Below are 14,098 nucleotides of genomic sequence, written 5' to 3'. Positions count from 1 at the left end.
CCTTGCTCACCAACGCTTGGTCTCCCCATGTCATTCTTCCCTTTAACTTCCAGCTGAGTGTCCATCTGGAGTGTGGATATCCTCTGCGACCATTTATTTGCCTGGGCTTCTAAGACCCACTCGAGAAGGTGTCTAAGGTGGGGCACCTTCCGCTATTCGAGAGGGCGCCTGCGGCCTCCGTGGTCAGAGCTAACCTGGTGTCACGGGTTATATTGATTTTCTGCGTAAACCAAGCCACTCAGCTTCTTTTCTCCACTGAATTTTCCTACTGAGCTATCCTCATTCTATTCCTCTTTATTATCTCTAATTAACATTTGAATAGGTCGCCTAGCCGTCTCTCCTTCGAATACCCTGGATCAGCCGGGGCTGGACCCCGGCAGGATATGATTTCTCAGCTTTCCAGCGGGAAGACGGAAGCAGGCGGGCAGGAGCTGCACGCACTGTGCGGGGCAGGTGAACCCATCAGGGCTCTTGTTTGTAAGCATCAGACACTGACTAGGCCAGTGTGAGCAGAAAAGAATTTAGTGAAAGGACATGGGGATAATCGTAGAATTTCTGGCAACACTGACGAAGCAGCTTCCGAAAATGGACTAGAAGAGGAAGACAAAGCCCAAATCATGTTGCAGACAGCGTGACTACCACTGTGGACTCCAAAGATGGTGGCCTGTGACACAGACACCTCCCAGAACACTGGACATTGCTGCCACAGCTGCCAAAATGGACAGGCCACTGCCCCTGCTTCACAGCGTCACTTGCTCCCAGGCAGAGTTCAAGGTAGATCCATCTGATTGGCTGAGTCTAGATCATCTGCCTGTGCTTTGTTTGCCAAGGAACTAGGAAGGCAAGCCTTTTCAGCTTCTGTCGTGGGAGGTGGGCTCAACCTTCCACCAGGGTGCAAAGGGTGGGGGATCTTCACTCCTCAGAGTCCAGAGGGTCTAGGATCATTCTGGTAAGAAGTTTGGAGGGAAAGGGAAAGAGAGTGGTAAACTAAGGGAAGAGCAAAACCAAAGTCTTTCCTTTCTTTTCGGTAAGATTAAGGGACCTGAGCAGTTTCATAGAAGAGAAGAAAAAAGAAAGTTTCTTGACAAGGAAGCTTCCACTCCATTCTGCCTCTAGCATCAGGACAGAACTGTTCAAAAGACAAGACCAGTTTGAATAAAAGGACATGTTTCTGAAATAAAGGAACTAAAAGCATTACTCATGACCCTTCAAAAATTTCATATAGTCTTTCTTGGTCTGCTTCTATTAATTACATTATCCTCATGTTAAGAATGTTGCCTAGGCACAGAGCAGGATTCAGTACATATTTTGTAATGAAAAAAATTTTTACTTATCTGTTGCCTTTAATTTAATATCTAAATAGATAGCATATTCTTCTATAATTACAATATGGAAATGTCTATGAACAAAATAGATAAGTTTTTTGTCATATGCTGAGGGAAGCATGGTGGTAGGAAGAGTCATCCAAAGTTTTAGCAGTAGCATCAACGCAGCCAGGGTATGGTCAGTGTTTGGGGACAGAGGTAAATATCCGCAATCCATGCATACCTTTGATTTCTTCTTTTAGTGCCTAAGGAAGCAGAAGAGCATCATCATTGTTTTGTATTTGACACTGATTACAGTAAGTCTCTACTGGAATATTTTTATATATTAATAGCTTTATCTCTGTAGGACACTTTGCACACACACTTTCTTTAAACAATCTTCACCTTTTTTTTTGGAATCACTAAGTTCAGTCAAAAATCAAAAGGCATAAAAAAGGCATGTTCTGAAGTCTCCCTCCCACAGCTGTCCCCGTTTCCACCTCCCTCCCAAATATAAAACTGTTGTTACTTGCATGTGTATGTTTGTGAGAATTTTAAAAATGCATATTCAAGCTAATACGAATATATATTCCACCCTGCTACCTTTCTGAAACACAAATGATGGCATGTCAAACACACCGTTCCACACTCTGCATCTTTCCCTAACGCAGGGTCTTTCCATATCAGGCATAAGGCACACCCTCTTTCTTTTCGGTATCGGCATAGTGTTCCATTACATGCATTCTAACTTTTCAGGCTGCCCCAGTGAAGAGCTTTAGGCTGCTCCATGTGTTTTGCTCTTTGAGCAAAGAACAGCTATTCTTTAAAACCACACTGAGGAGGCTTCCCTGGTGGCTCGGTGGTAAAGAATTTGCCTGCCCTTGCAGGAGATGTGGGTTTGATCCCTGATCCAGGAAGATCCCACATGCTGCAGAGCAACTAAGCCCATACACTGTAACTACTGAGCCTGAGCTCTAGAGCCTGAGAACTGCAACTGCTGAACCCCGTGCACCCTAGAGCCTTGCTGCACAGCAAGAGAAGCCACCACAATGAGAAGCCCTCCCAGCAGAGCCTGAGCATAGCCCCTGCTCTCCACGACCAGAGAAAAGCCCTTGTAGCAAGGAAGACCCGGCTTAGCCAAAAATAAATAAATGAAAAAAAATTGTATTAAAAAAAAAACCCACACTGGGAATTCCCTGGTGGTCTAGTAGTTAAGAGTCAGCACTTTCACTACAGAGGCCTGGGTTCAATCCCTGGTTGGGGAACTTGAGATTTCACAAGCTGAGCAGCATGGCCAAAATTTTTAAAAATTACTTGAATAAAAGAAAAAAGTATATATAGCTTCATGTAAAAATAGTTTTTAAAATAAAACCATACTCATCAGCACCAATTCCCCAATTTTACTCCAGATCAGAATAAATAAAGTTGTAAATTAGGAGGTTTGTTTAAGGCCACAAATGATGTCAGGTCCCAAGTGTAAATGGGGAACCACAATCAAATAGATATTTAGTCCCTGCAGCACCAGGACCTGAATGAGGCCTGAGGTCAGGCTCAGGCCTTCCTCCCCTGCTGACCCTGCTCCAGTGGCGGTGGGCCTTGCTGTGTAGCTGCTCCAGGTTAAAAGTGCACCAGTACCAGGAGGTGAATTCTCTGAAGTGGAAAGTCTTTCAGGCATTAAACATTTAATTTCTCTGTAAAATAATAACCAAACCCAGGCCAGCTCTCCTTTCCCTCTATCAACTATGCTCCAATATAAAATAAAATTTGCGAAAAAAGAAAACAGATGCAGGGCTGGCCTGCAGGGTTGGCTTCCTAGGGCAATGACAGACAAGTAAGCAAGGTTCTCCAGCAAGGATGGGACTAGAGAGGGCACGTGTTCAGTAGGGGCCTACAGGAAACTTTGAGCCCAGGATGATACAGATGACATTCTCCCAAGCGGAGGCGATTGCTGTCCTGCGCCTTGGACTTGGTGCAGGCTCCTCGCAGTGCTTACAGGTAAGATGGTGACGGCAGCTGACCTTTCTGAAGGGCTCACCGTGTGTCAGACACTTCTCAGTGCTTTACACGACTTTACCACTAATGCCTCCAAAGAGGCAAATCCTGTTATTCTCCCTGTTACAAATTAGGAAACTGAGGCAGCATTTGAGCCCAGCAAAGAAGTGAGGGAAGGGCACCCCAGGCAGGAGGTCTGATCTGGGCAAAGGGCCAGAACATGGAGAGACCAATGGGCAGCGGCCGGAGGGAGGGTCCATGCCAAGAAGGGTGGGAAAGGCCTGGAAGAATTGTTTGGAACACCTGGATTTGACTTTCATGGCCAGAGCTGTGCTTTACAAAAGTTAAACTAGTTTACAAAGTCCAACTTTCCAGAATAAACACACTGATGGAGGGGTTAGTTTACAGACACAGGTGCAAGGGTCAAGGCTGGTATAAATTTCAAGTGAAATAAGCATAATAGACAATGAATACACTGGGCCTTAATCAAGTTAAATCTGACGTTCTAGCCCCCTGCTGTTGTCATTGGGTCTGGGACAGCTGGAGCAGCTCTCAATCAGGCCATGCCTCAGTTTACCCACCTGTAAAGTGGTCCTAAAAGAGGCTTAAATGAAACCTTCAAATCTACAAGAACATGTATCTTTTTTTGTCTTATGTTTACAAACACGATTCAATATGCAATAATAACAGTAAACCTTGGTAGTACTATACAGGGAAATACAAAATAACTATTGGGTGGCCTGTTTTCCATTTTGAATAACATTCGTTATTTGCCTACAATACAATCCCAGATAGTTTCAGTTTATATTTTTCTCGATCCTGAGTCCTGTTCACATGACGTGGTGCTGCGTTATGCTTTCCTAGGATGGGTGGTGCAATACCATCTCCACTCGCAGGCCCTTCAGATGCAGAGACGTGACAGAGAAGCACTGCTGCCCCTACTGACCTGATTAACCATCTGGTGCTGCTGGACAGTTCTCTTCTCCTTAAATTCTTCTGATTCAATTTTAATTTCATACATGGCCCCACAGCCTCCTGAAATAAATGTCATTTGAAAGTGTTTCAGTTATTAAGTTACAGCAGCCACAGTTCCTTATGTCCTTGAATAAGTACCACACAATCCAAAGAAGGTCTGAATGTCATCATTCAGCAGAAAGCTGCTAAGATTGTTAGACAACCATGGCTTACAATCTGACCCCGGCCTCCTCCTGGCAGGCTGCCTCAATCCCAAATGTGCTCTTCCTTCTGCAAAGCACTTGTATCTGGTACCCAGCATTACTGCTTCCAGGGTAGGAAAGATAAGGCACAAAACACGCAAAGCCTAAGAAATGTCAATCGTCCTACTAGTTCCTTTTATTAAGCCAACAAATGCCATGGAAGAAGGTGGGAGGGACTGAATTTCAATGTCCCACTTCCCAAAGGACCAGTAATTGGTATTTTTAAAAATGCAAAAACACATTAAAATCTGATTTGAAAACCACGTGCAGTCGTATCTGAAAGTAAAGGAATAAGGAAGTGTGAGAGAGATGATCTGAATGCTATCCTTCAGCAGAAAGCGGAATGATATGGACACAGCATTACAACAAACAGTGGACACGTGCTAATCACAGAGTTGGGCTCTCCAGCACCCCTGCTCTATAAGCTGAATTAAAGGTTTCCCCCTGGGCTGTGGCAGGTAAGGGACAGCTCTCAAGGCAGAGTTTGTGTGGACCCATCTACCCCTAGACCAAGCTTTGTCTCCATGTGGCTAGAGAGCTAGGGCTGATGAATGATAACAATAAAATGTGCTGCTCTAGCATGAAACAATTCAGCAAGAAAGTGCCATTCATTCAATAGGCTTTGTTAAGCTTTTCTTTGCTTCCCTGGTGGCTCAGACGGTAAAGCGTCTGCCTGCAATGCAGGAGACCAGGGTTCGATTCCCGGGCCGGGAAGATCCCTTGGAAAAGGAAATGGCAATCCACTCCAGCACTCTTGCCTGGAAAATCCCATGGATGGAGGAGCCTGATAGGCTACAGTCCATGGAGTCGCAAAGAGTCAGACGCGACTGAGCGACTTCACTTATATGTTCTAGGAGACTAAGCTTTGGCTAAACCAAAGTTCCCAGCTTTGATCCCTTTTCTGCACTCTACCCAGGACTAGGCAGAGCCAGACCAGAGGTCAAGTTCCAGCCCTGCCCTAACTGGGCCTGTGGCAGGTACAGGAATGGTGACATCAAGACCTCAGCATTGCCCTGGGAGCCCTGCAGAGGGCTCACTCAACCTGCCATTCTAACAGATCTTTAGATTGGTTCATTTCCTATAGTGACCAGGATAAAAGGACTCTCTGAACTTTCTCCTAATCCTTGTAAAAGTTATGTTCTCAGAGAAGCCAGTGAGCCCTAGAGCAATGGAGAGTGATAAAGACTGTCTGGGTGTGGGAATCACCAACTCTTCCAACAGGCATGTCTGGATAAAGGCCTTATCTCTCCTGTCCAATGGGGGCAGACGTTGATTGCCCTGCCTGTTCCTAATACACAGTCAGCCTGAACTTCTGAGGCCCCAGCGGTCATTCGAGAAAGATGGGGCCTGGCTAGGGCTGGTCACTGGGCTCAGGACAGTCTCCCTGGGTCCTGATTCTGCCGCCGCCTCCCTGTGAAGGGCCAGGCAAGTTCTTTGGCCTCTCTGGACTCATTCTTCCTGGAATCTGTTACAGCTCTGGCATTCTAGGGTATCAGAAGAATGTGGGAAAATTAAAGTCTGGCTCATCTCAAAGTCAGACTGAAGACTGGAGCTGAGCCCCACGGTGACTGAGAGGAATCTAATGAGCCGGGCCAGGTTGGCAACCGTGAGTCCTCGAAGTTCCTGCTGAAGTCTCTGCATTTCCGGGAGGAGAGGCCAAAATCCATACATCCTGAGAAGCCACTGCTGGTGGGTATCCTCCAAGTCCCCTGCCCTCTTCCCCTCCAGCAAGTAAAATCCTACCAAACTCTGTGGGAAAGATGAGAGAAAACCTTACCTGAAATGTCAGTGACTTTGATAGCTGTAGCTCGAGGAAACTTTTCTTTGAGAATCTGGGTCACTTTGAGCTCCCCCTCGGTCTGTGAGGCAAACATGCGCTGGGCCCAGTGGAGAAGAGGAAGCTGCCACAGAACAGAGGAGAGTCACTGTGCAGGCCCCTCTGACCTCCTCTGCAGGGCAGAACCCTGGGCTAAACCGGGGGCACTGCATGGCATCGGATGCCCATTTAAGTTCCCCAGGATGCAGAATAAACTTTTTTTGAGGGAGGAGTGGAATTGTAAATAACTAACTTGGACTCCAGAGATAACAATTTCCCTAAGTTCATTCAACAGATATTTATTCCTCATGATAGTGAGACACTATCATGAAGACAGTTTTAGTGAGGTGCCTGAAGCACCAAGTGACATGCCCAAGGTTGGATCCCTTAGTAAGATGCAGACCCGGAGAGGCCAGGCATGCCCTGCTTGGGCAAGCATGCCACTGACCATGTACTAATGGGACCAAATAGCACCCACCCTTTAGGCCTGATTAACATTCCGTATTCTCTCCAGTGGGGTATAACCCTGTGACCTACTGCTCAATAAGGCAGCTATTCTCTGCAATTCTTACTGGAAAGAAGAAACAGAATTCTATGGAAGGACCTGAAAGAGGAACATTTTTAGATTTTTTACCATTGGAAGTAACATTCTTCCCTCCCCCAGTGACTACCCTAAGGAGCCAGTGCTTCTGATGGGAATGTGTCTCAACCCTTAGGGATGAAGATGCAGAAAATCATGTCAGCAGCCCCTTGGCTAGGTTAAGCACATGCTGAAAAGAGAGACTGAAAATAGCATGGCAGGGACTTGCCTGGAGATCCAGTGGCTAAGACTCTGCACTCCCAATGGAGGGGGCCTGGGAACTAGATCCCACATGCAGCAACTAAGAGTTTGCATGCTGCAACTAAAACTCCTGTATGCTGCAACAAAGATAAAAAAAATTCTGCATGCTTCAGCTAAGACCCAGTGCAGCCAAACAAATAAGTAAAAACAAATACTGAAAAAAAGAAAATAGAGTATGGCAGGGCTTCAGTGTCAGAGTAAAGATTTTGGACTTGTTACACAGGCTTCTTGATGCCAATGTAACAATGCCTTTTGAAGCAAGTCAGGAAAGATTCCCAGATACGAGTATCCTTAAAAAGGGAATAGTACCAGGCTCCCTGGCTGGAGGAGGATGGTGGGTGGAGTGCTGTTCACATGCTGGTGCTGAAGGTACCATCCCTTCACCCCCTCAGTCTTGCCCATCCTCAGGCCTTTTCTGATGGCCTAGAGCAGGGTCCTGTGTTATAGAACCTCAGAGCACCTTCTTTAAAATACCCTGTGCACTGACTCTTTCACCAATTGGTCTTAGAGGCCAAGACATGGGTCTGTCCTGCTATTGCAGTCTTCCAGAACTGAACCAGGGCAGGCCCCCAGAAGAACTTTAGTGATGGATGAATGAATGAATGAGCAGGGGTGAAAATCCACACAATTCAGGGCATATGTACTGTGTGGTCAGTTGCTCAGTCGTGTCTGACTCTCTGCGACCCCATGGACTGTAGCCAGCCAGGCTCCTCTGGCCTTGAAGATTCTCCAGGCAAGAATACTGGAGTGGGTTGCCATGCTCTCCTCCAGGGGATCTTCCCAACCCAGGGATCGAAGCCAGGTTTCCCGCATTGCAGACGCATTGTTTACCGGCTGAGCCACCAGAGAAAACGGGCATATGTACCAGGTACCCGCAAAGAAGTCCTGATTCTAGCAGGCAGCTGAAAACGCAGGTCAGGAGAAAGATCTGGAGGGAGACTGAGTGCTGTTCAGAGGGACAGAAGCTTATGTTGTGGACCTGGGTAAGGCTGGGTGGACGGGAGACCTCCTCTGAAAACAGTGCCCTGGAGGTGGGGGTGGGGGCAAAGGCAGAGGGTAGCCAGGTGGCAGGCAGCGCAGCGGTCACTAAAGGGTGAGAGTGGGGTTAGCACTATGACTTCCTTGGGAAAAGTCTTTCCCTCATCTCTGCTGATCTGCAGGCAGCGGCCTTTAAACCAGCATTCTACTGACAAAACCCCTGGAATGTCGACTGTACAGAATGAAAGTCACAGCAGCAGTGCCCTTCATGCTTGGGGGAGGCAGGTCCAAGAGAAGGAGGAATGTGAGAGGAAAGCAAAAGAAATGGATGGAGTGAAGGAAGAATGAATCAGCAACGGGGACAGAAAATTAGGAGAGCGTATGGTGGGTGCCCTCTACTGGCTCCCTACTCCAGGAGTGTGAGATGTGGAAAGGGTCAAGGTCACAGAAGCCAGGAGGGCGTTCCGGAGCCCTGACTCAGTCACAGGAACTAGCACGCACGCCGCGACTCCAGGCTCTGACTCCATGTCTTCGGTTCGGTAAAGCAACATTGCTTTTTCCGTGCCTGCGGTATTACGACTATTTATGCATCCGTTCCCCTCGGCCTCAACCCCCACCCCGTTGGGGAGCTCCCCCAGCACGCGCCGGGCCTGACACTTCTCTCAGTACCCGTGGCCGGGGCCACTGAATGAATGAAGCAGCGAATCAATGAATGAGAGAAAGGGAGGCGAAGCCCCTGGCCCGGTGCGTCGCCCTCCGCAGGCCGTCTCTCCACACCCGGCCCGCCCCGCGGTCCCAGCGCAGTTCCTGCCCCGGGGAGAGTGGCTCGGTCCCCGTCCGCGCTCACCCGGCGGGTTCCGCGAAGCAGAGGCACTGCCGCGGCCGGGCTCCACGCCGCCATGCCCGGCCGACGCGGCCCGCCGTCCGAGGTCGCCGCGTCGCCCGAAAGACGCGGAGTCCGGGACCAGAGCCGCCGCCGCCACGGGCGACGCCGCCCTCTGCTGTCCGGAGGCCGCGAGCCGCCACGCACGCCCAGGACGCCCAGGGCCCCGCCGTCTGCCCTCCCACCTGGCTTCCTCTGCCTCCCAGCCCTCGCCCCCAGTGGGTCCTTCCGCCTCGGCCTAGAAGCCGGTGCTCGGACTTTCCCTCGCCACAAGGACCCTGGTGCCATAGGTGGAACGCCCCTATTCCTACTCTCCACCAGAAAACCTGCTGCTAAACGGAGGAGCTTCGACTTCTCGCTCCATGGGGGACCCGGGGGAGGATTTTAGGCAGGGGAGTCGTTTTCAGATTTGGGCTTTAGAAAGATCACTGGCCCCTGCGAAGAGCAGGGACAGTCGCAGTGGTCCAGAGACTAAAGGCCTGAACAGCAGCAGGAATGGGAGGAGTGGACTCAGACACCTGGGAGGTGAATGAATGGACTGGGAGACCGTATTGGCGGGAGAGGCGATGAAGGCGTCAGGGATGACTCTCAGGTTTCTGGCTTGGACAGTGAAATGGGTAGAGGAGGACTAGGTTTGGGGTTCGACTAACTCAGTTTTGGATATCCCTGAATTTAAGGTGCCTGCAGGAAGTGGCTCAGCAGAAGAGCCACTTGAGCCACAGACTTGGGATAGCCTGGCAAACTCTTTTGAGTTGTTTTGCAAAATTCAAACACCACTCCCATTCCCTGGAAAGCTCAACCAACAGATCAACTGGAAGCTAAGGAATAATATTGACCTTTCCTGACCCTCCTGACTTGAATTAACTAAAACTTTGGCAACTTTTGCCCCGGTTCTAGACTGAATTCTCCTTGGCCAAGCCCCTTCATGAATGTGCATATAACCTTAGCTTAAAATTTCTCCACTTTTGCTCTTGGGGAGATATTGTGTTCTCCTTACTTGTTGTTGTCTGATCACTAAGTCATGTCCAATCCTTTGAAACCCCATGGACTGCAGCATGCCAGGCTTCCTTGTCCTTCACTCTCTCCAAGGGTTTGCCCAAACTCATGTCCATTGTGTCAATGATGCCATCCAACCATCTCATCCTCTGTCACCCGCTTCTCCTCCTGCCCTCAATATTTCCCAGCATCAGGGTCTTTTCCAATGACTCGGCTCTTCACATCAAGTGGCCAAAGTATCAGAGCTTCAGCTTCAGCATCAGTCCTTCCAATGAATATTCAGGGTTTATTCCTTTAGGATTGACTAGTTTGATTTCCTAGCTGTCCACGGGACTCTCAAGTCTTCTACAGCACCAAAATTCGAAAGCATCAATTCTTCGGCACTTAGCCTTCTCAACTGAAATATAGCCTTCATTATTACTGGACTGCTTGTACCTCCCTATGCAAATTGTGCAAGATGGCTTATGTGGTAACCAACTTATCTTTTAAAGTCAGTTCAAGCCTTGTCTTCTGATCAGTCATATTCTGTTCAGCACCAATAAGATAATCTGTCACAGAGAAACCTTTTGTCTCCTGTAGGTAGGTTGCCTAAGCCTGAAATAACCTTTTTACTTGCCTTTTAAGCCTTCTCATTTCTGTAGCCCTTTGGAACTCCCCTTTACTGGCTAGATGAGATGCTGCCTGAATTAAAAGTCAATAAAGGCAATTAGATTTTTAAAATTTACTGTTGAATTTTGTTTTTTTTTTTACTATTTTGATCCTCATAATTTTTCCTTTCATCAATGCTAATGCTCAGTTGCATCCAACTCTTTGCAACCCCATGGACTGTAACCTTCCGGGCTCCTCTATCCGTGGGATTTCCCAGGCAAGAATACTGGAGTGGGTTGCCATTATTTCCTCCAGGGGATCTCCCTGACTCGGAGATTGAACCCATGTCGTGGGCAGCTTCAGCATTTGGCAGGCAAATTCTTTACCAGAGCCAGCTGGGAAGCCCCAGTTTCTCCTTTGCATTACTATTAATAGCCTCACTTTTTTTTTTTTCTTTGCTTGATTCTTTTAACAATAAGGGTTGGTGAGATTAGGGATAATTTACAAACTTTCAATTTTTCTTCAGAGATGTAACTAAATTGCCAAAGATATTTCTTCCAGAGTATAGTGGAGAATCACCTCTCTGATATGCAAAACAGGGTGGTCTCAATGAGGCAGACCATATCCCATAACCTAGGCTGGTTGATCAGATTTAGGGATTGGCTTAGAGTTGGTCACATGATCTGAGCCAGACCAATCAGAATTGGTCTAGAGACTTTTGGGAACTAAGGAAAATAAAGGATCATTTGCACCTGTATTGCTAAACTGGTAGAAGGTGTACTCTTGGGGACCATCTTTGTAACCATGTGGGTAGTGCCACAGTGGAAATGAAGCAGACACAGAAGAAAGGAGAGCTGAGAAGAGACACATGTTTGACATCGTTTGTGCAACTGGAAACAAGCAGAGCCAGAACTGAACACTAAAGTAATTTTAATTGGTTTAGTTATTTTTAACTAAGAGACCCGTGTTAAATTCACTGAACTGCATTTGCAAAGTTCCTTGTTTCCTTTACTGAAAATCAGTACTTTTGCTCCAACAGTCTTCACCCCATAACTTAACAGTGGCTCGCTTTTTCCCCCCGCCCCTGGCTGTGCTGGGTCTTCAGCGTAGCCTGCGGATCTCTCTTGCCGCGGAGCATGCAGGGACAGTAGTCATGGCCCACGAGGCCACAAGCTTAGCTGGCCTATGGCAACTGGGATCTTAGTTCCCTGACAAGGGATTGAACTTATGTTCCCTACATTAGAAAGCAAGTCCTTAACCCCTGGATCACCTGGGAAGTGGTTATTTTGGACTATCTGCTTTAGTTATCTTCCTCCTACCCTCAGTTTTTGGAACTGCTGTTGGAGCCATCTGAAATGAAAACTTGTCCATTATTTGCTTAATTAAAATCCTTCAGAGTCATCACCTACAAGAAAAAAACCCGAGTTCTTTCATTTGACTTCCCTCTACTCTACCTGTCCAATTGAAATATATCCTTCACTGATATTGGACTGCTTCACTTCCCTATACAAACCGTGCAAAAATTGTTATGTTGTAACCACCCATCTTTTAAGGCAGTTCCAGTTTTGTCTTCTCCAGAGAGCTACCTGACTTTTTCAGTGAGTCGGCCCTTCCCTCAGGTAGCCAAAGTATTAGAGCTTAGCTTCAGCATCATTCAGCTTTAAATGAATACTCAGGGTTAATTTCCTTTAGGGTTGACTGGTTTGATCTCCTTTCTGTCCAAGGGACTCTTCTCAAGAGTCTTCTCCAGCACCACAATTCGAACCCATCAATTCTTCCACAATCAGCCTTCTTTATGGTCCAATTCTCTCATCCGTACATGACTACTGGAAAAACCATGACTATGACTATACGGACCTTAGTTGGCAAAGTGATGTCTTTGTTTTTTAATACACCGTCTAGATTTGTCATAGCTTTCCTTCCAAGGAGCAAGCATCTTTTAATTTCATGGCTGCAGTCACCATCCACAATGATTTTGAAGCCCAAGAAAATAAGATCTGCCACTGCTTCCACATTTCCCCCTTCTATTTGCCATAAAGTAATGGGACAGATGCCATGATCTCAGTTTTTTGAATGAGTTTTAAGCCATCTTTTTTACTCTATTACCTTCATCAAGAGGCTCATTAGTTCCTCTTCACTTTCTGCCATTAGAGTGCTATCATCTGTGTATCTGAGGTTGCTGATATTTCTCCTGGCAATCTTGATTCCAGTTTGTGATACATCCAGCCTGGCATTTTGTATGATGTACTCTGGGTATAAGTTAAATAAAAAGGGTGACAATATAAACCCTTGTACTCCTTTCCCCGTTTTGAATCAGTTGTTCCACGTAAGGTTCTAATTGCTGCTTTTTGACCTGCATACTGGTTTCTCAAGAGACAGGTAAGATGGTCTGGTACTCCCATCTCTTTAAGAATTTTCCAGTTCGTTGTGATTCACACAGCCAAAGGTTTTGGCGTAGTCAATGAAGCAGATGTTTTGCTGAAATTTCCTTGCTTTCTCTATGATCCAACCAATGTTGGCAATTTTCAAAACCCAGCTTGTACATCTGAAATTTCTTGGTTCACATACTGCTGAAGACTACCTTGAAGGATTTTGAGGATGATCTTGTTAAGCATGTGGAGTGAGTACTTTTCAATAGTTTGAACATTCTCTGGCATTACCCTTCTCTGGGAATGGAGTAAGAACTGACCATTTCCAGTCCTGTGGCCACTGCTGAATTTTCCAAATTTGCTGACATATTGAGTGCAGCACTTTAACAGCACCATCTTTTAGGATTTGAAATAGCTCAGCTGGAATTCTGTCACCTCCACTGGCTTTTTTGTAGTCAAGCTTCCTAAGGCCCCCTTGATTTCACACTCCAGGATGTCTGGCTCTGACTCACTGCACCATCATGGCTATTCAGGTCATTAAGATCTTTTTTGTATCTTCTTCTGTGTATTCTTGCTACCTCTTCTTAATCTCTTCTGCTTCTGTTGTGCTGTGCTTAGTCGCTCAGTCCTGTCCAACTCTTTGCGACCCATGGACTGTAGTGCACCAGGGTCCTCTGTCCTTGGGGATTCTCCAGGCAAGAATACTGGAGTGGGTTGCCATGCCCTCCTCCAAGGGATCTTCCCAATTCGGGGGTCGAACCCAAGTCTCCTGCATTGCAGGTGAATTCTTTACTGCCCGAGCCACCAGGGAAGCCTCTCTACTTCTGTTAGGTCCTTCCCATTTCTGTCTTTTACTGTGCCCAACCTTGCAAGAAATGTTCCCTTGATATCTCCAATTTTCTTGACTAGATCTCTAGTCTTTCCCAGTCTATTGTTTTCTTCTTTCCATTTTTCATTGAGGAAGGCCTTCTTATCTCTCCTTGCTATCCTCTGAAACACTGTATTCATTTGGCTATATCTTTCCCTTTCTCCCTGGCTTTCTCCTTTTGTTCTTTCCACAGCTATTTGTGAAGCCTCCTCAGACAACCACTTTGCCTTCTTGTATTTCTTTTTG

The 14,098-nt window shown here is 46.9% G+C and overlaps 1 protein-coding gene across 1 annotated transcript; it reads right to left on the bottom strand.

The window, feature by feature from the left end:
* Positions 1-1,306: 1,306 nt before the first annotated feature.
* BOLA3 (bolA family member 3) lies at positions 1,307-9,152 on the bottom strand. Its single transcript, XM_055539589.1, has 4 exons — positions 8,996-9,152; positions 6,291-6,414; positions 4,243-4,331; positions 1,307-1,570 (listed from the first exon to the last, which is right to left on the bottom strand). Exons 1-4 carry the CDS (start codon positions 9,047-9,049, stop codon positions 1,505-1,507), a joined length of 333 nt encoding a protein of 110 aa, XP_055395564.1. The 5' UTR covers positions 9,050-9,152; the 3' UTR covers positions 1,307-1,504.
* Positions 9,153-14,098: the final 4,946 nt, after the last annotated feature.

This window comes from Bubalus kerabau, chromosome 11 (genome assembly GCF_029407905.1).
Source record: "Bubalus kerabau isolate K-KA32 ecotype Philippines breed swamp buffalo chromosome 11, PCC_UOA_SB_1v2, whole genome shotgun sequence".
NCBI classification, from domain to species: Eukaryota; Metazoa; Chordata; class Mammalia; order Artiodactyla; family Bovidae; genus Bubalus; species Bubalus kerabau.
Note: the sequence above shows the minus strand (reverse complement) of the source record. Positions and strands in the feature narration are given on the sequence as shown.